Source organism: Ictalurus punctatus, chromosome 13 (assembly GCF_001660625.3).
Source record: "Ictalurus punctatus breed USDA103 chromosome 13, Coco_2.0, whole genome shotgun sequence".
Lineage (NCBI taxonomy): Eukaryota > Metazoa > Chordata > Actinopteri > Siluriformes > Ictaluridae > Ictalurus > Ictalurus punctatus.
In genome coordinates this window covers 15,016,554-15,043,603 of record NC_030428.2, presented here as the reverse complement: position 1 = coordinate 15,043,603, position 27,050 = coordinate 15,016,554, and the positions used below count along the sequence as shown (strand labels likewise).

The 27,050-nt window shown below is 39.7% G+C and overlaps 1 protein-coding gene across 24 annotated transcripts in view; it reads right to left on the bottom strand.

The window, feature by feature from the left end:
* ablim1b (actin binding LIM protein 1b) overlaps positions 1 to 26,798 on the bottom strand; it is a 67,652-nt gene extending 40,854 nt beyond the window's left edge. For 14 of the 24 annotated variants that reach the window (XR_006983505.2, XM_053685340.1, XM_053685342.1 and 11 more), the window contains exon 1: positions 2,857 to 3,261. Coding sequence is in view for 23 of the 24 variants with exons in the window: in XM_053685340.1 (XP_053541315.1) it covers positions 2,857 to 2,878 (22 nt within the window). In the remaining variant the exon portion in view is untranslated. Of the gene's footprint in view, positions 1 to 2,856; positions 3,263 to 26,560 lie in introns of those variants that run through there. The other 10 variants (XM_053685362.1, XM_053685356.1, XM_053685357.1 and 7 more) reach the window with 3 other exon arrangements.
* Positions 26,799 to 27,050: the final 252 nt, after the last annotated feature.

Here is a 27,050-nt window from a genome sequence, read left to right as displayed (position 1 = left end):
TTCTTGATTTTGCGTTAATTTCCTGGAGGGACTGGTTTAAACATAACCTTTTTAATTTGTTTTGCGAAAGTCAATATTGGGTAGTTTTGTTTTTTTCTGGTTGTTGAAGATACTTATCTCTGGGGCATATACAAATTCTCGGGGGTGAAATCTGCCCAGGTTACTGATTTGTCTACCCCTGAATCTGGACCTGCTGACAGATCCTGAGAATTGAACTGGTTAAAGATCATGTCCTTCTCTTTCCACGCAGTCACGATCTCACCAAACAAAGCTAACCTTTCATATAAAACTCTTCCTTTCTTACTCATTTCCCTCTTTAGCACCGTGCTACGTAAAATCCTAGCATCATCTGATCTCTACACTCGACTAAAGGCTGATCTCTTTGCCCATACTAAGCAACACTGACCACACAGGACACAACCAATTTATTGAAACTGCCAAACGGATTATCTGCTCCACTACAACTATTTGGGCTGAACAGAAGTCACGAAGCACACCTTTAAAAGGATAAGCCAAAGCTTAAGATTTCAATCTTAACTTGGTTACAATAATGTACTTAATGTGTTCTATAATACACTTATTCAGTATCTTTATCAGCACATAAGCTGGAGTGAAGCTAACAGAAATGATCGAAAGTCCCTTCAAAGTAGATGTCACTAAACAGGCTGAATGAAGAGCTCTGAAAAGACCACATAATGTAAATTACAATCAGGCAGAATGGCATAAAATGGATGTGGGCCTTTTATCAGCTATGGAAGGAGAAAAGTGGGAAAGGGTTTTAAACTGTTAGTGGAGAGATCACTCAGTCGAATGTAATGGCACCTTCATACCTGGACAAAAGACAGTCATAAATACAGCTGTCAAAGCATTGTAAACTAATCTGCAGCACTGGAGAAATGGTCAAGGAGACCAAGTACTCAATTTCTGAACATCTACAGACTGCATAATAACCTGACACACATGTAGAATTAGTACACAAAGAACATTTTCGAACACTTCACTTCAAGTCCAGCTGGGCACGAATGTATGATGTAAGAGTTTCACAAATATTCTGGAGTGTTCTGTTTTGCTTTATCTAGATCAAGATGATTAAAGTGGCTATTTACTGTATGTAATGAAGCCAGTGTCAGCCCACAGAACAAATCCAATTAAAGAGGTGGGCAGCCAGCCTGTTTGTTCTGAGTGAAGATTAAACACTTTGACCCCAAAGCATGGAGGACAAGAGTCATCTCAATATTCAAACACTGACACAGATATTGCAGAAACAGCATTGTGTACTTAGGTCTTAGTTTGCTTTTAACTAAGCATGAACTTCATTTCTGACAGGCACACAGCTATTATTTTAACCAGTGCTCTATTGAAAGCCACAGTTTTATCTGTGATGGAGCATACACAGTACTCGATTATCAGTACTGTGTGTCTTTGACAGAAGTCCAAATGTCCTCCATTGTGCACTCTGATATCACAAGATTGTGTGGTGTCTGGAAGCTTCTAGAGAGTGTGTAGGGCTCCACTGCTCTGATAAATACATGGACCTGATGGATAAGCATGAGCTTTACTCGTTTGTTTGTTTTTTCTTGATTTTTTTTTCAAGATCAAGCGTGCATAAATATATCTGATTGAACTACTGAATTCTAAATATATACCTTTTATTCATGCAGGGCATGCAGGATCCTCACACACATCTGTATCAAGTTGTCGCCAAATCCGAGTATAATTGTAAGAACAAGTGTGTGTGAAGTTGAAATACATGCGTGTTTGTGCAACGTTTCTATATAATGACAGTCTGATAGTCTCAGGGGTTTGTTTGTGTATTAGATATGATTTGGGGCTATGATTCACACATATATCATACTCTCACCAGCAGACCACTGGTTGCCTGGTTGCCATGGATACCATGATGGGCTAAATACATTATTGAGTCTATTCTCTCTCTCACACTCACACACACACACACACCCACACCCCCACACACACACACACACACACACACACACACACACACTCCACTCATATACACACACATTCTGCACAAATCATTTAGGAGCTTCTTCTGACTCATGATCTACTTTTGTAGTATTCCTGAATCATCCACTTTGGTGCAGTGTTCCTTCAAAACCTCCCCGGCATCCTATCTGCTTCCATCATCTAGCTACGGCAGGAACGGTGCGTGGTGAATAGTGTTTCTCGCTGAATTGCGTCCCAAACGTTCCGCCTAACTCAGGACCCCTTTGTGCGTTTGTAAATAATTCAAGGCTATTCAATTCTTAAATACCCTTACACAACATTCTTGCTGGAAACAGTAGTCCTCCTACATGTAGAGTGCTTCTTCTTCTTGTTGTTGAAATCAGGTGTTGTGGAAGAAGGTGGTAACAGAGGCATTTGCAAAAGGGGCATTAAGTACTTAACAGCTGTTTCTGTTCTACTCGCTAGTGCAATTTCACACACCAGAGATTGCTGAGATTTTTACTGGTCCCCATTGACAGACACACACATATGGTTGTAAAACGTCCTGCATACACTTTAGTATACATACAGACACAGCAGAATGCAAGCAGACTTAACTCTGTCCACGGCATACACTTCCTCAGCTGTGAATTTTGAACGATTTTACTACATTTATACTACTACACTAGTTTCAATAATATTGATGGTCACAAATGACAATAATCAATACACTAATCTACAGCTACATAAAAGCGGCCTCATCAAAGCCATGTGTATACAGACTCAAATTCCAGCATCCGACCCGCACACACTTTAAACACACACACTCTCCTCAGACAGGAAGTATCTTCTGCACAATCACATACTCTCTGGCCTGCGAAAAACTGATGTGAACATCATGCCAACTACCTTTCTCCTTCACCATGACCATTGGCTCCTTCTGAGGCTTGAGAGAGGAGGGACGCTTCTGCTGCTGCTGCTGCTGCTGCTGCTGTCTGCCTTCGCTGGGTCTTCCTGCACTCTCTAGCTCTCAGTCCAAAGGAGAAAGACAGAGAGTGAGAGACAGAGAGAGAGAGAAAGCCAATATAAGAAAAGAAATGAAGGAAGGCAGAGGAACTGAGAGGGAGAGAGAGAGAGAGAGAGAGAGAGAGAGAGAGTGCTAGTCCTGTCAAACTAGGCAGCCAGTCGGCACTGTGTGACTGCTCATTTGGTCTCTGTTTCTTGAGCCTTCCCCTTTTCTGCCAGTGTGTGTGTGCGTGAGAGAGTGTGTGTGTTTGAGGACTCTGCCGTCTCTGTGCTGAAATAACCAGGTTGCAGCTGCTGTGTGTGACAAATGCAGATTCCATAGTCATAATCCCTCCCAGTTAGAGACACCACCTTAAATTCTTCAAAAGGACCGAGAGGGGAGGGCAGTGTGCAGCACATGTGACTCTACTTTATATTCACTGCTACTCTCTCTCTCTTTCCCTCTCTCATTGTTTCTCCCTGTCTCTCTCTGTGTGTTTGTATTTCTATCTGTCTCTCTCAGCTGCTCTTTTTTTCCTTCATTGTTCAGTGCAGGTTCTAGTTTGCTGTACATACTTTCCATCTGTATACACACTAGTGTGTTTATCACTAATCTATGTACCCTGGCAGCTTTTACACACTTTTGTACAAAACAGTCAACATTCAAATAGTTACGTCAAGTGTTCAGTGAATTGATGGATAACAATAGATATGCTCATATTCCCTCAGAAAGAATATTCACACTTAAATACATAGCACCATCTGTGCTATGTTGATATACTGATTAGTTTTTAAGAGACTGCCAGAGCCTGGTCTGGTCTATTGTGGTACCGTGGCAGTAGATTATAGGATTACTGGAAGTACAATTGAGTTTGCAAGTCGATTGAGAGGTGTTATTAATACCCGTCCGCTGCGCTGCGCATCTCTAAGGGGGAGGGAATGAGGTATCTCTGAGGAATTATGAACAACATATCCCACTTAGAGAAACTTGGTAAGATTCCTGCTCCCCACATCTCGTTCTCTATTAATCCTTTTCGACTGTGCTGATCCCAGAGCTGGTGCCTAATCTGGACTGTTCCACTCTTTGCCAGGACAAATAATAGTTGTTCTTGAGCCAGCAGAATTGCTTCAGTTCCTTCACCAAAATGACAACAAAGGCTTAGGTTGGCATCACTGCCATGACAACAACATGACTTGACTAGTTCCAGGACTACCAATAAAAAAAAGAAACAGGTGGAAGGGATGGGGAAGTGAAAAATAATATTAAAAATGACTTGTTCACTCACTTGTGTGAATGTGTGTATGATTGTGCCCTGCGATGGGTTGGCACCCGGTCCAGGATGTCTCCCGCCTTGTGCCCCGTGTTCTCAGGAATGGGCTCCAGGCTCCACTGCGACCCTGTATGGTCTGGGTCGCAGTGGATCCGGAGCCTTTCCCGGGAACTCTGGGTTTGATGTGGGAATATGCTTTTTGCATTGTAGAGCACCATGCACACATACATATTCACATACACACATCTAGGAGCAAAACCCATGTCACACCCCTCTTCGTCTCTCTCCACTGGTTTCCTGTAGCTGCCCATATCAAATTCCTTAATGTTAACGTACAAGACCTTGTCTGGAACACCACCCTCCTACCTCAACACTCCTGAAGGCTTATGTCCCCTCACGCAATCTGTGATCAATCAATGACCGACGCTTAATAGTGCCTACTCAGCGTGGCTCAAGGTCCCTTTCCAGAACCTTCACACTATCTGTCCCTCAGTGCTGGAATGAACTTCCAACCTCAGTCCAGACAGCAGAATCCCTCACTATCTTCAAGAAACTGCTAAAGACCCACCTCTTCCGTGAACACGTAACTAACCCCTAAAATGCCAACCCCACATTATCCTTAAAAAAAACCCTTACTCTGGTTTTTATACCTCTACTCTGTGCACTTTGCTTTTCTACAACTCAATTAAAATATCTTGTACAGTAGCACTACTTGTATTGTTCTCCACTTGATATATCGCTTTGCTTGTATTTCTTCTTTGTAAGTCATTTTGCATAAAAGCGTCTGCTAAACGAATAAATGTAAAAGTACATTTGTTTTAGTCAATCCACCTAGTGGCATGTTTTTGGACTGTGGGGTGAAAGTGTAGAAGCTGGAGGAAACCCACACGGACATGGGGAGAACATGCAGAGAAACTTAACCCAGACAATCAGCCGACGCCAGGATCAAACCCAGGACGATGGAGTTGAAACTGCTTTTCTGACAACACGAACTGATACATCTGATACATTTGTGCTGCACATAGATGCTGATAGATGCTGATAGAGATCTCTAATGCGTCCTTTGTAAGGAATAAAACATGATTCCTGGGCCATGCTGTTATATAATAAAGAATTCACGTTGGGGTGGTGAGAAACGTCACGAGTCAGTGCGGATCGTTTGTGTATAACAGCACAGTCAATAGTGTGTTATTTCACTTATACCACAATGATTTGCCAATGATTACATTTTACAAATGAATGACACATTTGCACTGGCACTTTTTTGAACCATTTATAGTTAGATTTCATGTTATGAATACATATGAGGCAAGTTATTTCCTGTCTCCTAAAAAGCTTAGCCATATCAACACATTTTCTTTGTTTATATCTGTTTAGTATTAGGCTTAGTTTATGTGGAGCATCCACTATACAAGTCCATGTGAATGAGCTGTTGCTAGAAACAGTAAACTATTAATAACAAGCATATTATTATAAACCCTTTCATGTATTTTAGTCAGAACTGTTGTCAGTGCTGTGGTATAATGGATTTTTATGCATTTCTGGAGGTTTTTAATAGTAGTTTAATGGAATCTATTGTTCCTAGTTATTCCTCATTGCTTATTTCATTTCCTATCATCTACCTACTAAAGAGGGCCATATTGGTTCTAATTGGTTCTGATGGTCTCTAATATTACCCAGAATATCCCTCATGGAAATCTTCAGGATGAAACATACCTAATGGGAACCATTAAGCCAATTCCTGTTAACATGTGACATGATTGCCATTACATGATGGAAACTCAGACATTTTCCTAATGCATTATTTTACTGTTTTTTTTTTTTTTTTTCCATCAGCAGGGATGTTATCGAAGTCAGATGTATAACTTGTATGTATAAAATCCTTGATAGTTTTTTATTTTGCTCAATAAAATTAAAAGAAATATTCATTAAGTGAATAAAAATTACATCACTACAAAGCTTCCTTCAGCTATACATTCAATAAGAAACGGATTAATGCATTGGAAAAAAATATTTAACTTCCTTTTTGTGGTAAAATCCTCCTTAGTTGTTTTTAAACTGTACATTAGGAAACTCCAACCTCTGATTACTCAGTGGTTCTGCTCATAACCTAGTGAAAGCGCAGGCTGGTTCTTAAAAAGGTTTGCTGGTGTCCTGAATGTGTATCATGTGTAACTGGTAGTGAAAAAGGGGTGCATCTCTATTGCAGTAGCATGAAGTCAGAGCTAATGCACAACGACTGGAGTCTACTTCAAACCAGGCATATCTGAAGGTGTCAGAGCGATGAGCTGAATTTCAAACAGCAAATGTGTGTATGTAGTGTGTGTGTGTGTGTGTGTGTGTGTGTGTGTGTCTCATATTATAGCGAAGCAGCCATACACATTTAAGGGCAATTCCTGACTATGCCTACTGTGTATATACAATATATATAAAGGGATGCAATTTTCAATTTAATTTTGTGATTTTAGAGATTTGCAATGTTATTTCTATATTTTTAGGCTTCTGTCTAATTAGATTTTTTCTGGTCTAGAAACAAGCTGCTCTGCTTGCCCCTTTTCAGTAAAATAAAAATGACATGGCATGCATAGTTATAACAGAGGGGGTGGAGGGAAGAGAAAGGCTTGACAATGTTGTCTTTGAAGTGAAATACAGCTTAGAGAAGAGAGCTCTAAAAATTACAAATGACTACTTTAACTGCTTGAATGCTGCTAGTTGCACTGACTCAGCAAAGTAGGATTTCTTACTCTTAGCCCTCTGATTTCCGTGTCAGAAAACATAAACTTAATAATACAGCTTGAGACAAGCAGTGTATTTCATAAAAGTGAAAGAGTGAACAGTCTTTCATCAGGGGTCTACTTTGAAGGGTAGACTATTGATTTAGTCATGCACGAGGGGTGCAGTGGCTCCACACTGCTGGTAAACGATTGATGGGTTGAATGGAGATATGAGCGCAGTAATGTGCTGGTTTTATTCTATGAGCCTGCTTCAGTGGAGTGCATGCTTCAAACAGTAACAACACAGACCTGTGCATCCATGTGAGAGAGACTGAGAGGCACTGCAGTGCTGGAATCACGTGTCACGGGGAGTTGTACATTACATAGCTCCACTGGTCTAGAGCTTCTAATCCTTTTTCGAAAAACATTTATCAGGAAAGCCAGCAAAGAGCTGGAAAATGCAGAAGAAGAATGCAATGATACTGCAGTGTGCTATAATGTGTTTGGGTGGACATGGTTCACAGCTACACGGTCTTTAGATGTGAGTGCAGAGTTTCAGATGTTCTCCATGTGTCTGTGTGCACTTCCTCCCTCCCCCTTCCTAAAACACGCCAGTCGGTGGATTATCACCTCAAAAATTGCCTCTAGGTTTAAATGAATGTTTGAATGAGTGTGTGAATGCTTTGTGTGGTGCCCTGCAATGCACAGGCTCCCCATCCGGGGAACCATGAGACTTGTACAGTATTAAGCAACTAAACAGAATCCTGAACTTTTGTTATTAGATAAATTTGCTGTTATGTTTTTAATTATTTATTTATTTTTACAGTTGACACATCTTTCAAATGAGACAGCTCAAATGCCTTCAGTTATTCTTCCTATCTAAACACAATCACTAGCGTTTACTTCTCCGTAGCGCCACAGAAAAAAGAAACAATAAAGAAGAATCCAAGCACAGCATATTAATCAGCAGATTCCACCCTGAATGTGGCCATGATAGCAGCGCTAAAACAGCAGGTGACACCCACCGCCGTCTCAAATGATATTATTCAGCATAATCTCTAGCGCACAATGTAATGTATCTACTACACAAACACATGGAGAACAACCTCTTCAGCTGTGGTGAGAAAGACCACATTTCCCATACCACATCCACTGGCGTAATATAACACAAAGCTCTTCTTCAGCAGAAGATGTTAATTTTTAACTTTTCTTGAACGTGATATTTAAACATACTGTCTTATAAACTTATCAGTGAAAAGGTGACATGTCTTTTCATGTACATTCCACACCAAATATTTTGGGATCCGTTATTTAGGATTAATAATTAAGATATATATATATATATATATATATATATATATATATATATATATATATATATATTTTTTTTTTTTTTTTTTTTAGGGGGCCCTTGGCTTCTGGGTGCCCAAGGCGGTCGCCTACTTTTTCCTAGTGCTAAGTCCGCCCGTGCATTTAGTAGACTTGAATGAACACAAAAAAAACCTCTCAATATAATCCCCCCATAGTCTGGAATGACAACACCTGGAATTGGGCAGTTAATTTGAAAAAAAAAAAAAGAGTAGAATATTAAAATAATAATATTAAAATTACACAGATCGCTAATTTAACTTTGCCTGGATTACTAACTAAACGAAACCTGAACTAGTTTGTGCCAAAACATTGTGGTTCCAAAATGAAAACTAAAGATGAAGCATTAATCTGCTATTGTCTCCAAAGTGTATATAAAACACTGCTTTCTTCTTTGGATCATGCACATTTCATTTTCCACGTGTAAGCTCTCTTACCAGCTCCTACATCAGGAGGCGCCATCTTCTCCAGGATCATATACTCGCTAGGGTCAAGGAAAGGCAGTTGTTCCATCATTGACTGTTTGGGAATGAGGTAGAGCACCTCGGCCACGTTCCCATCCTCAATGATAGACATGCGGCGCACAGAGTTCTTGCACTTGACCTGGTCCTGAATAATGATGTCATCACTGTGGCTGGAGCCACACAGCTTGCCCAATGAGCTCAGGTTAGGCATGGTGAGATCTTCTACCAAATGATGCAGATTAAACACTGGTGAGTAAGGGAAACGCCACACAGCCCTCGGATACAACTCACTACACCAGGACTATAGAGTCAGAGGAGGGCAGAGCTACGTGGTGCATGTAGTGCTTCTCATCGGATGTGAAGGGATGCTGCATTTATTGGAAAAGCAGCTCTGATCTGCTACCATGAGCTCATTCCTGGATGCTATAAGCAGCTTAGGGCTGATGTATTTTTAGTGACTGTCTTCCCATGAGGGCTCACAGAGCACCTGGGCCAACCCGAGGCATGACTGATGACTTGGTGTCCCCACACAGCAACACAAGCAGCACTTTCTCAGTGAAAGACACATAACCGAGTCTAAGCGCTTTCATTAGGGAACTCTTTAAGAAGATTACAACGCTGTGTATTCTAATGTCATTTTCCTTTACAACGTGATTGCTCAATCAATCATTTTAATAACAGTCTACTCTAGACGAAGCCATAAGTTGTCCACACACTGGTAAACACACTGCTGGTTGTCAGAGATTTACATAAACATAAGAAATTCACTATTATTATTATTATTGGCCTATGAGACCTTGACTGAAAATGTAATAAAAATTTCAACTTCTAGGCAAACAAAAAATACACTTGCTGTTCAAGTGCTTAAAGTCATAAGAACACTGTAGATGCAGACCTTCAGAAATCTTCTAAAGCCAAGCTAATACAAAAGATGAAGGCTAATATTTTAGCTAGCAAGAATGCAGCTGGTAAGTCTCTTACACAGACAATACAAAGGTATAATAAAAAGATAACATTTTAAGGAATGTGAACAATTCCCTTATAAAGGTTGGTAAATTATGAAAGAAAGTGTTTCTGTGTCTAAAATGACACTGTACTTACAATTATCACTGATAGCAAACTGACCTGTCATGGGTTCAGCCATTTTGAGAAATGACTTCCTAGTTTAAAAAAGTACGCCATTCATTTTCGTATACACGTATTAAACACGGTGTTGGGTAAGTTACTTCAAAAAAGTAATGAACTACTAATTACATCATCACCTGCCTGAAAAGTAATTGCATTACTCATTGCTAATTACTTCTTAAAATCTGCATCAACCCTGACCATATGGACAATGGAATCAAAACTCTTCTTTTAATGCTTTAGATTTGAGTATAACACAGAATAGTTTAGCCTATTAAGCACAGCTTTATGAAACCATTTTTAATACAAAACTGTAAACAAATGATATAAATTGGCTTAAGAATAAGAGCTACTACTCTACTACTTCAGAGATAGTGACACCCCCCCAGGACATTTTCCCTTACATTTTACTGCAATGTTTTGATCTACATGCGTCAAAAAAATGAAGTAGTTTAGTAGCAACACAACCACTCATTTCTGCTGATATCCTTGAACTTAACTGACTTCACAACCACCTGGCACAAATTGGCACGCACACACGCTAGCCTACAGCTAATAACTTTACAGGAGCCAAGTTTAATTAGAAAACAAATTTTATCTTTAGATGATAAATACAGATTATCAGTTTAATATTGTTTATAAAGAATTGTTGAAAGTCTATACAGCATGTAATGCAAGTACATCATAAGTAACTGTAATTAGATTACTTCAAAAATAATCAGAACTCCCTTACTTTCCTATTTTCAGAGGAAAGGTAATTTAATTACAGTAACGCGTTACTTAGTTACATCCGTTACATGATTATACATCCGTTCCAGTATAAGGTTTTAATTGGAATAATAGATGATTATGTTTTAAGCCAAAGCACTCTGCTCATGCTCAGATCAATCCTAAACTATCCACATTTAACTTGGAATTTAACCAAGAGAGTCCCCTTGACCCTGGGTCATTAAGCACCATGGCGGAGCTGCTGTACAGCTTCTGTGAACACCTTCATTTAAAATAGACTCTTTTATGTGGGTATGATTTGTGCAAGGCTCAGCTCATAGACACATAAATCATAAAAAAAGCTTTTCTTCAGCAAAAGCTAGATGACATTTAATTGTTAAAACAATTCACCTAGAGACCTTATTCATCTGGTTCATTAAACTGCTCGTATAAGAATGGTCTTCTCAGCAGGATTAGTTTAATATCTGTTCCACCAAGTACAAATAATGGTACAGGACTTACCACACACACACACACACACACACACACACACACACACACACACACACACACACACACACACACACACACCTAGTGCAGAGAGCATGATGTCGAATGGATTATATAAGACAACACAAAAGCTAATTTTATCCTGACGTAAGCCAGACTGAAAAAATGCTTTGGAAGGGGAAGAACCTTTTCTAATCTAAATCCAATATGGAAATAAGCCCAGGAGAATGTTTTAGGGTTTTTCTAAACCCTAAACTTTTAGTGTAGAAACATGATTAACTATTCACTAGATGACTCTGTCTTTAGGCTTGAAACTGATGAGATGCTGCAATTTTACCAACCTGCCTATGAGTTTTTATAAAGGTCTCCCAACTGCTGTGTATCTCTAATGTGAGTGATAATGCATTTGGCATCATAGACTGTACTGCTGCCTCACTAATAGGTAGTACGAACTGTCCAGACCTTCTCACTGACATGGAAACACTGTGACTCATAATGATGCCTGATCATACAGTATTATCCAGGTAACCTTTTCCCAGACTACTCACAAGGGGAGACCACGTAGATTATGTAGAATCACTGCCCTGGTCAAAAAGAGGTCTTGTTAGCTCTGTCAAGTATCCAAATCAGATACACAGACAAAACACAGTGAAAAAGTTGATCAAAGTTATGAATACATTCATGAAACAATTTAATAGTAAACGGTAAAACATTTTTGAGATCATACCATTGATGCAACCGCCTTTATTTATTACTGCTATATGTTTTAAATGGTCTGGATGAGTGCTGAAAGCGAACACACACACACACACACACACACACACACACACACACACACACACACTCACAGATTTGATGAGCAGTGAAATACTGATGACTAGCATACCAATAGAGGGCACAGCAAGTCCTGTGTCCTCTTGACATTTTGACATGTTGTGTCATTTAGCTACTGACTCTAACCCTACCACTGACCCCCACCCTCAGAGTCCCTGACACACACGGTTAAACAAACACAAAAGTATGGGAGTAATTTAGAGGAGTGCTTAGACACACAACCATACACATGAGTACTTAGTCTGCTAACTGGTTCTGCCTTACTCAAGGACTTTTTTCTTTTTTCTTTCTTCATCAAAGCCAACATTCATAAGCTACCGACTCCTAAACATTGTCTGCTATCTCGGGAATCAGAGACCAGACACGAACTAAAAAAGGAACAGGATGCTCAGTTGTCACAAAGGAAAACATGAAACACGATCTGTGCTGGGATCAGTGAAACACGCAGCCAGAATTCATTTATAGATTGTAATTTTACTGGTCCACAAGTGTGAGAACCGGACCGTTACGTAACCATATGTGGGAGTTTCCTAAGGCACAGTGTAAAAATAATAACACCCATGCAGGTTTACCTGTCTTTGAGAACATAGAGTATTTTACTATTTTACCATCTAATGCACAGCATGTATATAAAGCACAGAGTACACTGTCTGTAACAGACCATAACCACGTGTGAGATGACGGATATGGGGTTTTTTTAATTGCGTTTAGCTTTTTGTCTTGTGTGTTTACTTAAAAACAAAGTTGTGTTGGAATTATGATGTGCAGTGTAATTCATATTTAATTGCATTTGCCAGTAAAATAATTGTTTGCTCCACTTATTTATGGGTGAAATACTTCATATCTAATGCATTACTGCTGCATTTTTTAAACCCTGCATATCTTTTTTCCATTTTTTCTCCCATGAGCTCATAAAAATAATATTTCTATCAATTGTTGCCATAGCCAAGCCCCTGATATAACAGTTTTTTTTGTTCCAGATTAGCAGAATGTGGTGTTGAAGCAGAAATCCAGCTTTTTGCATTGGAAAAGTGTGGAACAGTTTGAGATTAGGCCCTGATTCTGGAACCAGCACCGACACAGTGCCGATGGGAAATCGCTATGAATTATAATTTCGATATCTGCCCGGTCAGCACAATCAAGCAGCTAGCACAGCAATGTTCTCCTCATCCTGTTCTTATGTACTCTGACCGTGTATTGTGATGGATAGCACGTCCATCAGGTTCTCCCTGTTCTTTCATAACCACATACAAGAGTCTGGTCTCTTGTCCTGTACTGCAGGTCATTGTTTTATTGTTTACAACATGCACATGCATGAGAAGCTGAGGGGGCGTTGTTTGTGAGGAGCCTAGTTAACCTGTCACACAATGAAGTGCACTATCTGTTCCTGTGACAATACATCACACATCAATCCTCCTTTTCTGTTCAACCTGGACCTGTCACACTATAAAGGAGCTACAGAAGCACAATACAGATATTCTCAAGCTAAAGCTTGATGATGACTGCTTCTTATTGATGAGCAAATTACTGTTATATAACGTGATCCATACCGCAAACTCCACACATTACATGCAGTCAGTATCTCATTGTAGTGTGTTTAAAATTCCACACCAGGGAGAACGGATCTCAATTCATTTGAAGTGTTATTTTATAGGATGCCTTTAATGTATCAATCCTGCTCCTATTTCTGAAATTCCTTTCTCTTTCGGTAAGTTCACTGTTCAGTCAGGATCAGGCAGGATGAGAAAGGTGATGGCCCTTTCAATCTTTAATCCTGTCTGATCCGGACTTAAGACATGTGTAAAACAGACAGGAGCAACACCCTCCAATACAGTAGATTAATGTTCACACCCCCTGGTGGTGTTTGATAGCAATAGTTAAGGATGCACAGAACCGTTTTGTTTTGTTTTTTTTTCATTTTGGATACAGTACTAATATCAAAGCTCTGTATATTAGCTGATACCTAATATTTAATCAGATACGTACATAATCTTAGTAAGTGCTCTGACTCTGTGTATGGTTCTGCCGTGGGATGTTATGTAAATGTGCTTTAAGGTGTACCTTGAGTTCACATACATGATCTAGGCAGCTGTGTCGGTCAAAATCACATTTGTTTAGGGCATAATATTTGTTATGGAATCACAGTGAGAAGCATAATTTTCCAGGATTTTAGGACATTTTGGCTGTACTGGCAATATATAGTATCAAGTAAGTGAATCCATAGAAAATGAGGAAATTACATCCTGCGTAATTACACTACGCAGATTAAAGCAGCAGTTTATAAAATTGAAGTGAAATGAAAACAAAGATAAGACTTCCATTTACCCCCCTACTGACCCCTTCTTTTAAACAGTCCCTCCAGGATTTTGCGACTTTGTGATCGCAGAAATGAACACAAAATCAAGCAAACTCCAGAATATTCGGAGGAGCTTGCAATATTTCACAATTACCACAGATTTTCTGCAGATCTTGGGCCGAAGTGCATCATGTGACATCATCACAACATGCATTTGGCCAAAGCCGTCTTCAATTTACGTGTGTCGAACATGGGTCCAGCTAAAAAGGTCTCATTTCCAACAAACATCACTGCTAAAGACTGCAACTGCAGTTTTGCGAATTCAAGTCATTTTCCGCAAAAAAAAAAAGCACAAATTTTTTGGAAAAAAGCCACAGTAAAATCAAGCAGTTTTGGCCGCAACAATCACGAAACATTTGTGAAATCCTGTACGGACTGGTTAAAATGAGCCATTATTCATGGACTACCTTGTAAAGAGAGACACAACAGAGCACCTCTGGATTTGCTGAGGCTGAGGCTATTTCTGGGTCAGAAAATTGTAAATGGTGTCCTGAAACAAACAAACAAAAAAATCATATCCATTGCATGGCAATGTTGTGAATAAGAGATTTTCAAAAGAATCTTTAAAATTTTGTGATAATTATATGTCCAGAAACACTTTTTAAAATTACAAACTGCACCTTTAAGTTTTTGATTGACTAATGCCCTAGTATTCACAGCACCAATTGATGCCTCTCTTTCTGTGCAAGCTCTGTATGACAAGCACATTAAAATATATTTAATTTAGAGACTTCACACATCATGTTGTAAACTGCCAAACAGTCATATCCCAAGGCTAATATCTGAAAGCTCCATGTGTATGTTTTTTTTCTGAAAACATGACCCAATTCAATATCCCTAATGAAATGTAAATCAACAAGAACGTTGCATGGTAAAAGGCCATGAGTCGAGGGAATATGAGGGAATAGAAAATGAGACAGACACATAGACTGGCGGGGGGGGGGGGGGGGGGGGGGGGAGAGACAGAGAGAGAGAGAGAGAGAGAGAGAGAGCATTCATCTATGTTGAGAAATCTAGAGCAAGGAGCTTGCGTCATTTAGGTACATTGCAATAACTCCCTTTCTCCCCAGTCTGCTTACTCTGAGAGGCCTGAATGGTTTCTGATTCCTATATCATGTCTATACCCCTACACACAGAAGAAAAGAAAAAAACACACTCACAATCACAGATGTGTACTCCCTACACATATTATTGTGCTTGCACATCAGGGACCAGATTCAATTTGCTCATCAAGAATTGTAGAGTAGCTGACGGAGCACCACATCTGCTCTGAGGTCAACACAAGTGCATTTACACACATACAAAAAGCAGGGAATGAGCACACGATATGCCGTTTAGGATACAGTTCCCTAATTCTTATCAAGCAAATACGAACTGCTTTCACGCCAGAGGTAAAAATAACAAAACATCCTGCCTACAATCTTAAGCTAACAGCCCCACCAATACTCACCATAAGCCCTGCTTTGCCTCAGAGCTGAGAAAATCACAAGCAAATTCTTTCTTAATGTTGTCATTTTTTCCACTTCTTTTTTTTTCATGCACTTTATGTAAGCCTGCTTCAAATTAGAAAGTTACACCCCAACTGACTTAGAGTTGTACTCCGTAACCCATAACATATGCTAGCAATTTTGCCTGGTAGTAAGAGGGACTTGTTTATTGGTTAGATAACCTTCATGTGAAAACTTTATGACCCTTAAGTGAGACACGTTAGGGAGGATGCGCTAACATAACAGTCAGTTATGGTACTGACTGATCTAGCTCAAAAAAGCACAAATAGGCATAGAACCCTTAATACAATGTTAGCAATGTATGGCATCACTGTGGAACGTCTGTGGAACAACGTATGGCATCACTGTGGAAAATTCCTGGCAAGAGACAAAGGGACCATTTATTATCTTTCTACTGTACATACACGACATGGAGCCACGATTCCAGCACAACAAGTGACAAATTAATTAGTATTTTTCAATTTTATGTAAATCAGGTATGGGAGCTTAATGAAAAATATCCAAAGTTATGGTTTGTGGGGTCTGACATTTATTCAACCACAACTCACAACTTTAGTTCCTACATGCATTTAGTTCCCATTAACCATTTGACATGCACAAATGATAAAAACATAAACATGCTTTCATCTTATCCTGTCATATATGTACTCTCATTAAATGTGTATAGTGACATTATAAAGAAAAATAAAGTTTGGAATGAAGTCTCAGAGATTGTTGGTGCCTATGACGAGTGGACAGTATGAAGCTAATACATTTAGCCAGCTTTGCTAATCTGCCAATAAAGCTAGAATGAAGCCTAGCATATAGCATGTAAATCAAACAACCGATTTTCACACTGATTAGTCCAGCATCTGTGTTTAACTAGTTTTAACTAGCTTTAGATGCTTTATATAGCTACTACTGGTTCTCATTGGAAAGCTGAGCGGTGCACGCTGACAAGCAATAACATTAGCGGTCATTACACACCTACAAGTGACAAACTACAAGCGACAGGACTGACTTGTGGCTTGCTATTGTGAGTGTAGGGGAAGTGTACATGATGTATTTTCACTTGAAACTCCCTAAACCAAAGAGACTTTACAGTATTAGAGTTATGGGCAGATTTTATTAGTGAGCTATTATTCAATGTGTGTGTGTGTGTGTGTGTGTGTGTGTGTGTGTTAGAGAGAGAGAGAGAGAGAGAGAGAGAGAGAGAGAGAGAGAGAGAGAGAGAGAGAGAGAGCTTGAATATCTCTGAGTGAGTAACACTTTAACCACAAGGCATTAAAATTAATGTCACCCAGCAGCACTGAACTTGTCCCTTGAGCACAGTCAGATTCTTGACCCAGTGCTATTCAACCCTATTTGTACCTTACTCTCTCTTACGTAAGTACTGTTTGGTGCCACAGCTACGACCCGGACACGTGCCTACACAAAAAAAAAAACAAAAAAAAAACACAACTCACTTAAATGACTCTATTGCAGGCTCCACTCACCTGTGTTTAACCTGTGCTTTCTATGCTAACCATTTAATGTTAACTGATATAGGCTACTGTTCTCTTCTTGTGAGAAATGTATACATGTTTACATATGTTTAGAATCTGAATGACATAATAGAAACTTTTTGTCATGCAATAGATTTCCTCATTTCTGATTTCTGATCCCAAGGAAATTAGCTCAGCCTCCAGCCAAATCTGAGCGGCTGAGCTTCAGCCCTTTTCCTTTAAACATAACACATGAGGCATAAAGAAAGGTTCATCAAGGTTTTTTCATATGATATTACAATTCATCTCCCAAGCAGCACAGGGCTGTAAAAACTATGAACTGTGTCTTTAAATTCTTGATATTATATATATATAAAAAAAAACTTTTGGCAATACATATCCAACATCCTCACAAGTAAAGAGCTAAAAAGCCTATATATGGTTGTTCCGCACCCATAATCATACTGCCAGGGATAAATCCATGTACAACAAACCAGAGCAGAAGGCTAACTGACCACAGCTCTACATGGGAGAAATAAGTCCAGGAATACACATGAGGGCACTGACCTGAACAGAAGAGCTGTGAGTCCATTCAGTCCTTGTTGCCGAGGCCCAATCTTTAAAGATGTTATTAATTTAATTGCACCTTACTAAAGCGTAATTAATGTGATTGCAGGCTCTTTCTCTGACAAGAGGCTTTTGAAGCAGCAATTAAGTCCCCATTCAGTCGTGACCTTGTGTACACCAGTTCCGATCAAGAAGTCACCAGAGAAGTACTGCTGTTTTTTTTTTGTTTTTTTTTTATAAGTCTTGCCATTCTAAACCGAATCTGGCTTTAATTTGCCTGGAATGGAGACTTGCCAGTGTACACACAACATTCCAAGGCTGCTGAAAGCGTTTTATTGTGATGTTACCGGAATAATGATCAACCCAAGTATAGACAAGGGGGTTGGCAAGCTCCCTCGCCTACTTTTACTTAGTTTTGGTGAAACATTTATTTTAAATGACAAATAGCTGGTGCGTATTATCAGCCGGTGTATCATCTCTGCTATTCATTTCTCTGCATATGCAATGAGAATACCGGTCCGAGAGGATAAAGACCTTGCATGTTTTTTTGAGCCACCGTCAAATGCTTGATTATGACACTCCTGAATAAAAAAGACCAATATTGTTTAAAACCCGAGCTTTGAAAGGCATCACAGACTCCCTGCTATGAACAGAGCGTGATGATAAGAGTCAAATTTATGCTGAGCTGTAGATGTACAATTTGTTTTTATAGCTGTACTTCTCAGAACAATGAGGAAAAAAGAACAGAGATGGCTTGAGGAGATGAAGGGCATGCACTCTGATGCCAAAAACCAAGAGCAAATTCTTGAATAAAGAATAAAATTTTGGTTGTGAAAATTCCAATACACACATCTAGTTCTCTCTCTCTCTCTCTCTCTCTCTCTCTCTCTCACACACACACACACACACAGCAGAAACACATACCTAAAGCGAATGAGAGTGAATTTTTGTCTCACCACACTGCAAACAGGAAGAGCAGTGTTTATTTTTATACTCAATAAATAAGAACTGACAGATCAAGTAATATAGGGAAGTCATAAAGTTAAAGGTCAAATGGTTCTAGAGTCTGTGATTGCTTCTTGGTCACTGTACAAGAGAAAACGGCTCTTTGTTATGAGAAAGGGTCAGTGGGTTTGCACATAGTCCATTCTGCAATAACAGAGGAAATAATTGAGGCAAAATTTGTCCGACTGCCAAAGAGTAAGACGGCTGTTTCCCTGCAGGACCCAAGCAGAGCCTTGTCTGTGGAACGATAAATGAAAGGAAACTGAACACCACAGCGCACTGGAGAACGTGGCCCCAAACCATTACAACACCCTGTGAGATAAAGTGTGAAATGAAGCAGAGCATTTTATTTTCAGCGTGCAAGCAGCACCGGAGCCTGACGCTGACGGGTGTTTGTCGGTACGGCAGTTTTTTTTGCTCAGAAACACAAAATCAGCAGTCCAACAGGAACACAGGAGTGTCTGCTCAGCTAGAATCGAAATGACGTGTTCCATTCAGTGCTCACAACACACCTGCATGTACATAGACAGAAAAATGTCTTCTCTAAATGTTTCTTTCTGTGTGAATCCATAAATTCTTTTTTTTAAAACATATATGACCTATCAGATGAAAGAGCAAAGTGCTGATAGCTTTGCATAGTGACTGTCTGACATCTCTCTGTATAAAAATGATAGATACAGTACCCCCTACTAATATTGGCACCCTTGGTAAATATGAGGAAAAAAAGGTCGTGAAAAATTGTCTTTATTGTTTAAACTTTTGATGTTTTGTTCAAAAAATTCACAAAAATACTCTGCTCTCATTGATATCAAACAATTGCAAACAAAACACAGGTTTAACAAGAAATTATTAAATATAGGTATGCAACAATTATTGGCACCCTTTTAGTCAATACTTTGTGCTAACTCCCTTTGAAAAGATAACAGCTCTCAGTCTTCTCCTATAATGCCTGATGAGGTTGGAGAATACATGGTAAGGGATCTGAGACCATTTCTCCATACAGAATCTCTCCATATCCTTCAGATTTCGAGATCCATGCTGGTGGACTCTCCTGTTCAGTTCACCCCACAGGTTTTCTGTGGGTTTCAAGTCAGGAGACTGGGATGGCCATGGCAGGACCATGATTTTGTGGTCAGTAAACCATTTTTGTGTTGATTTTGATGTATGTTTTGAATCGTTGTCCTGCTGGCAGATCCAATCATGGCCCATTTTAAGCTTTCTGGCAGAGGCAGTCTGGTTTTCATTTAAGTTCAGGACGCAATGTATCCTAACAAAATGTCCAGGTCCTATTGCAAAAAAACAGCCCAAAATATTAAAGCGCCACCACCATGTTTAACTGTGTGCATGAGGTACTTTTCCATATGGCTACCTCTCTGTGCGCCAAAACCATCTCTGGTGTTTATTGCCAAAAAGCTCTATTTTGATTTCATCTGACCATAGAACTCGATCCCATGTGAAGTTCCAGTAGTGTCTGGCGAACTGAAGACACTTGTGTTTGTTTTAGGATGAGAGTTGAGGCTTTTTTCTTGAAACCCTTCCAAACAGCTTGTGGTGATGTAGGTGACTTCAGATTGTAGTTTTGGAGACTTTCTGATCCCAAAACGCAGCTAACTTCTGAAATTCTCCAGCTGTGATCCTTGGAGATTTTTTGGCCACTCGAACCATCCTCTTCACAGTGTGCTGAGACAATATAGACACACGTCCAATTCCAGGTGATTCATAACATTTCCAGTTGACTGGAACTTCTTAATTATTGCCCTGATGGTGGAAATGGGCATTTTCAATGTTTTTGCTATTTTCTTATATCCGCTTCCCATTTTGTGAAGCTCAACAACCTTTTGCCGCACATCACAGCTATATTCCTTGCTCTTACCTGTTGTTATCAATGACTAAGGGAATTTGGCCTATGTGTTAGATTGTATTTAAACCCCTGTGAAACAGGAAGTCATGGTTGAACAATTTCCTGTTCCTAGTCAGCCAGGTGTACTAATTTGTTTTTTAAATATGAAATGGTAATATACTTCAAATATATTTTTCCTCATATGAATTCATAGAGGTGCCAATAATTGCTGCACACCTATATTTAACAAAGTTTTTTTTTTTTTTTTTTTATAAACCTGTGTTGTGTTTGCAATTGTTTGATATCCATGAGAGCAGAGTATTTTTGTGAATTTGTTTAACAAAAGTTCAAAAGTTTCAACAATATCTAAAAAATTTTCATAATCTTCTTTGCTTATATTTACCAAGGGTGCCAATATTAGTGGAGAGCACTGTAGATAGATAATAGAGAATGTGAAATGACTTGAGCATATGCTCTTTAAAATACCCATGAAAAATCCCATTCTTCCTTCCCACTGACTTTCATGCAACAGAGCTCAATCATCAGTGACATTTATAGCAGTGTCTGAGTGTGCGAAGTAGGTCACACTGTCGGGTCTGGCAGTCTGGTCCAATCTGAGGTTATCACCAAAATCTCACACACACACACACACACACACTCACACACACACACACACACACACATATACATACACCAAACAGGATCACCATAGAACCTTTGAATAGTATAGTGAGGAACACTGAGGTAAGTAACACAGCGGCTGACAGGACTAAAAAGGGACTAAACACTCAAGAATCTGGAGGCAAAACACTGGAAACTTCAGTTAATAAGTTCAGTAGTCAGCTCAGTATTCGCATAGTTGTCTTATTTTCTAAGCTAGTTTACTTGCTAAGATACATTAGATCCAATCCCATTTTATTGTATTGTATTTGTTTGTTTGTTTATTTATTTATTTATTTATTTTATTTACTTGCTTCCAATTTCCCCCCCATTTTCTCTCAATTCACAGGTTGCCAATCCTTGCACAATTCTAGCTAGGTCTACCTGACTACCTGACATTTTCAGAGGGTTTGTTTATCTCTTAGTAAATCACAATTTAAGAATTTAAGCTATAGCAATTTGTTCTTTAATGGAAAACTGTATATACAGTAGGGCTGGATTATATGACAAAAATATCACATCACGATACTTGAGGACATTTCTGTAATACACGGCGCGTATCCCGATATATAATTTAGCTAACAAATTGTCTGCAAAACAGTAGTAAAATAACCAAAATATCCTTGAATTGAGTTTGACGATACTTTTCTTCAATGCCTACAAAGACAAAGAAGATTAAGTTTTAAGATTAAGATTAAAAATTGCTCAAATCAACAGCATCCATTCATTATTCAGTCATTATTTATCATAATATCGAAATGATATCTCTATATCGCTCAGCTCTAAGATACAGTGCAGTTAACAACAGACTTTATTGAACAGAAATGTTTTATAATATTGGTTGGCCCAGCAGGTAGCGTTGCTGCCGCACACCTCCAGGGACCCCAGTTCAATCCTGAGCTCCGAGTACAATCTGCGAGGAGATTTGCAGGTTCTTCTTGTGTCCAGGTTCTCTGGTTTCCTGAAATTCCAGTAGGTGGACTGAACTGGCTATGGTATGTGTGTCCCATCCCTTCCCTCCCAGTGACCTGGACCAAGATAAAATGGTTACTGAAGACGAATGAATAAATGAAAAGAAATTTCTCTATAAATAGTGTGAAACTGCACTGCATTATCATCATCTTTATTATCAGTATGCCATGCTATGAGTTACATTTTTATTACAGTTATATTATTAGTTTATTATAGTTATAGTACCGACATTCATCCTATACCCCTGCCTGCACAACCCCAAAGTCCCTCACCTCTTTTAGCTGGTATTCATGGAATGTCCTCTGACAGATAGCCAAGGAAAAGAGATCTAGCCCCTCCTCATTATACCAATGTTTACATAAATCCATGATTAGCTAGTTTTGCTCTAACCAAAAGGAGATTAGACATTAGCTCTCAACAATAGAGCAAACACTCAGGCCACTATGCCAAGGATCCTCACCGTTCCTTCTCTTCCTCATCTCTATTTGTGCAGCTCTGTTGCCGTGAGAAGAATGCAGGCCTACAATGATGCGAAGAGGTACTTCCTGGTTGGATCAAGCCTGATTGAGCTCAAACAACAACAATGCTGATTTCACTGATCTCAAACAACAGCAGTCAGCATCCGTGTCCATGGGATGCTCAGAGTCCTGCCTCATGGCACAGCAGTAAACTATTGCAACAAATTTTGCACGGCTGCAACTAATACACTTTTCATTTTATCCGGGCTTGGGACCAGCACTGAGTACAACCCCCAGTGGCTGGGGTTGGGGTTCCCTGGGCTAGGAACCGAACCCGGGCCACAGCGTTGAGAGCATAGGATCCTTAGCTGCTGGACCACAAGAGAACTTATGTAATTCAGTATGAATCATTGTAGTGTTGCTGTTTTACTTAATATTTTAATTATACTGTAACTCTGGGAAACAGTGAGTCTAAGGAAAACAGGGCAATGAAAAAAAAGCAAGACAATCAGGAAAATATGTGTACACCGATTGAATCTATTAGATGTATATTGATTTCTGGATATTGTTAGAGGAGGATTATTTTTTCCGATCTTCACAGTAATTGAATCTGACAGCCTGAACTGGGCTTCCCTGTGGGTTGACACCAATCCAATATGAGAGGGAGGGAAAGAGTGAGAAAAAGAGAGAGAGAGAGAGAGAGAGAGAGAGAGAGAGAGAGAGAGAGGGAGAGAGTGTGAGAGTGAGAGAGAGAGAGAAAGAGAGAGAGACTCAGAGAGAGAGAAAGAGAGAGCGAGTGAGAGAGAGACAGTGACTGAGAGTGAGAGAGTGAGAGAGAGAGAGAGAAAGAGAGAGTGAGAGTGAGAGAGAGAAAGAGAGAGAGACTCAGAGAGAGAGAAAGAGAGAGAGAGAGTGAGAGAGAGTGAGAGAGTGAGAGAAAGAGAGAGAGAGAGTGTGTGAGAGAGAGAGCGAGAATAAGTGTGATCAAGAGATGGATAGAAGTGAGAGTTTCTATGGGATTGGATAAATGTCCAACAAAGTCCAAAAATGTAGCTAAGAAAAAGGATGTATTTGTCCAAGATTTCACTAGTATATAGTTCACTATATATTGAGTTCTCAGAAGAAGAAGCCTTTATTTACAACATATACATTACAGCAGAGTGAAATTCTTTTTACACATATCCCAGCTTGTTAGGATTTTGGGGTCAGAGTGCATGATATGGCGCCCCTGGAACAGATATAGTTCAGGACCTTGCTCAGGGGCCCAGCAGTGGCAGTTTGGCAGTGCTTGGATCTCCGACCTTCTGCTCAGTAACCCAGAACCTTAACCGTTGAGTCACTGACTCCAAAATTACAAAGTTTTGTCACTGTGTAATTATACCTGAACGCAAAGTGGAGAATATTCAATGTACTCATGAAATTCCACAATGCACTTAGGTTTAGTGTCCAAATGATGCATACTAGAGGGTACAGAATACCCATAATTCCTACTGTTCCATTGGATAATACGGAGCTGGACAGTATTTCAGACACAGTATTTTTTAAATATTCAATCAGATGCAGTTAGGAGTTAACTAGATGTGTGTAAAGAGCTGCTGATGAATGCAGGGCACACAGGTTACAGATCGAAATGGTTAAACAGGGAACCATGTGTGACCCCTTGACTTTCTGCAACCAAAAAATGTGGGGTGCTGGGAGAAAAACTCAGTACCGGCAAACACCAGAGAGGGATGTATGTAACTAGTGCTTTGTTCAACCTAAACATCTCAGAGAGAAACTAGAGACTAGAAGAATGAAACCTTCTCCAAGACAAAGCTCAGTTCTACGACCATAATGAAGCCTCTGAGATTTTGTACATCAGTATGAGCATGTCACAGACACACAGCACGGTCATTTCAAGAAAACAACAATTCAAATTCTAAGCCTGTTTGACAGTTTTTCATTTTCATGTGAGTGTTAAGATTATGTGTGGCAAACACAGATTTCTGATTGCTAATTGTGAAACCAGAATGTGGACAGTGAAGCAAGATCTTTGCTTTACGTAAATCATCAATAAAATAAATGGCATAAGAAAAGATAGGTGAACCTGAATAAAGCAACATATTGGAAAAAAAGATGGTGTTTCGGGTCATACTATATTTAGACATGTTCCATGCTGGCAGTCACCTCTTCTTCCTTCACTGTTCCCCATTTCACTGACATCCTCGGTTTGGTGCAGATGGGGACTCTTTCTCTCAGGGCATTCTCTGGGTATTTATGGAATGCTCTTCTATACAATTGAACAATATCCTCACTGAAGCTTTTGTGTCTAGTGTTGAAACCTAGTAATTATCAGCTGTGGAGGGCCACAATCATGCAGAAAACCAAGAAAGCAATGTAGAACATATGTGCATAACTATACAAGTAGCTGCAAATAAGCATAAGAAACATGACCTGTTATATATATCAGTCAAAATTTTCCAGTGACCAGCCAAGATTTGTGTCACACTTACACCAGATTAGATACCTGACAGGAGGCAAGAATGTATAGCATGTTTGTTTTAGGCTAAGATACACTATACGGTCAAATGTTTGTGGACTACTGACCATCATACCCATATGTGGGCTTTCCTTAAACTGGTGAAACAAAGTTGGAAAAAGACAATTACCTATGTCTTTGTATTCTGTAGCAATAAGATTTCCCTTCACTGGAACTAAAAGGTCCAAACCTGTTCCAGCATGACTGTGCACAAAGCAAGGTCCATAAAGACATGGCTTGATGTAGAAGAACTTGAGTGGCCCACTGAACACCTGTGGGATGAATTGGATCGGCCACTGCACACCAGGCCTGACCTCAATAATGCTCTTGTGGCTGAATGAGCAATTCCCCATAGCCACACTCTAGAATCTAGTGGAAAGCCTTCCCAGAAGAGTGGAGGTTATTATAATAGCAAAGGGGTGTCATTGCCCGTAGTTTTGGAGTGGGCATATCTGGGTGTGATGGTCAGGTGTCCACATATTTTTGGCCATATTGTGCACTGTTGGACCTGAGCAGTGCTGCATGTTGGTACACTGGATGTCGTTGCCTCCTTATGGTTCAATCCTGAGCTTGGTTCACCAAGGAATTTTGGTGGTTCTAACCATGTCTGTGTGATGTTTCTGTGGGTTCTCCAGTGTTCTCCTACTCCCAAAAGCATGCAGGTGGATTGGTGACTCTAAACTGGTGTGACTGAGTGTGTGTGTGCCCTGAAATGGTGCCCGTCCACATGTATTCACCATGTAGTGTCCATTGTTCCTGGGGTAAGGTCCAGATCCACCGTGACCCTGACCAGAATAATGCGCTTACTAAAGATGAAAGACTGACTGAATGAATGAATGAATCTGAGCTGATGGTGATAATAGATGTAAAAGGGTGTGGCCACAGGGATGCCACCCTTGACATAAGCCTTGATACCTAAAATAAAACCCAAACTTTGACTTTTGAAAAAAAAATCACACTGATATAAATGCAACTTTGTCCCATGCATAATTAGATGGTTGCAGCTCTGTCCATATCTCTTTACACAGACAGGAATAAGATAAAATAATAATAATAATAATAATAATAATAATAATAATAATAATAATAATAATAAAACCTAGTCTTTTTATTATGACAGGTGTACCAGTCTCAAATGTCATGTTGTCAGACACCACAGTGAATAGTCCCTGACTAAAAGAGCCAAATGATGAATCAAACTGACAGCATGGGGATATGTCTCGCCACGTAAAACAGCTGTTTTGAAAAGTAACAGAAAAGCTCTTACCTGTAGTTGACATGGTGCTGGGGGAAAGCAGGATTTTCCACCTGGAAACCTTTTCACAAATAGCCTTTAGAAGCCTATTGATCACGTTTTCCTGATTTCATACGAGCACACTGTATGCGAGCTGTTTGGATCCATCCACTCTCTCTCTCTCTCTCACTCTCTCTCTCTCTCTCTCTCTCACACACACACACACACACACACACACACACACACACACACACACAGCTGCGAGGTTTAGTACACACTCCGCAGTCACTACACACCAGCAAAGGGAGTAAGAGCAGCACACACTGCACGGGTTTCCCTGTGGGCGGGACTCTCTCTCTCTCTGTGTGTGTGTGTGTGTGTGTGTGTGTGTGTGTGTGTGTGTGTGTTCAAATCAGTTCTTTAAGCATATCCATTTATCATCCACTCACAGACTACATTGTGTTCTCTATCCCCTGTAGTTAGGTTTTCACCCTCGAATACTCAAACAGATCTTTAGATCCTC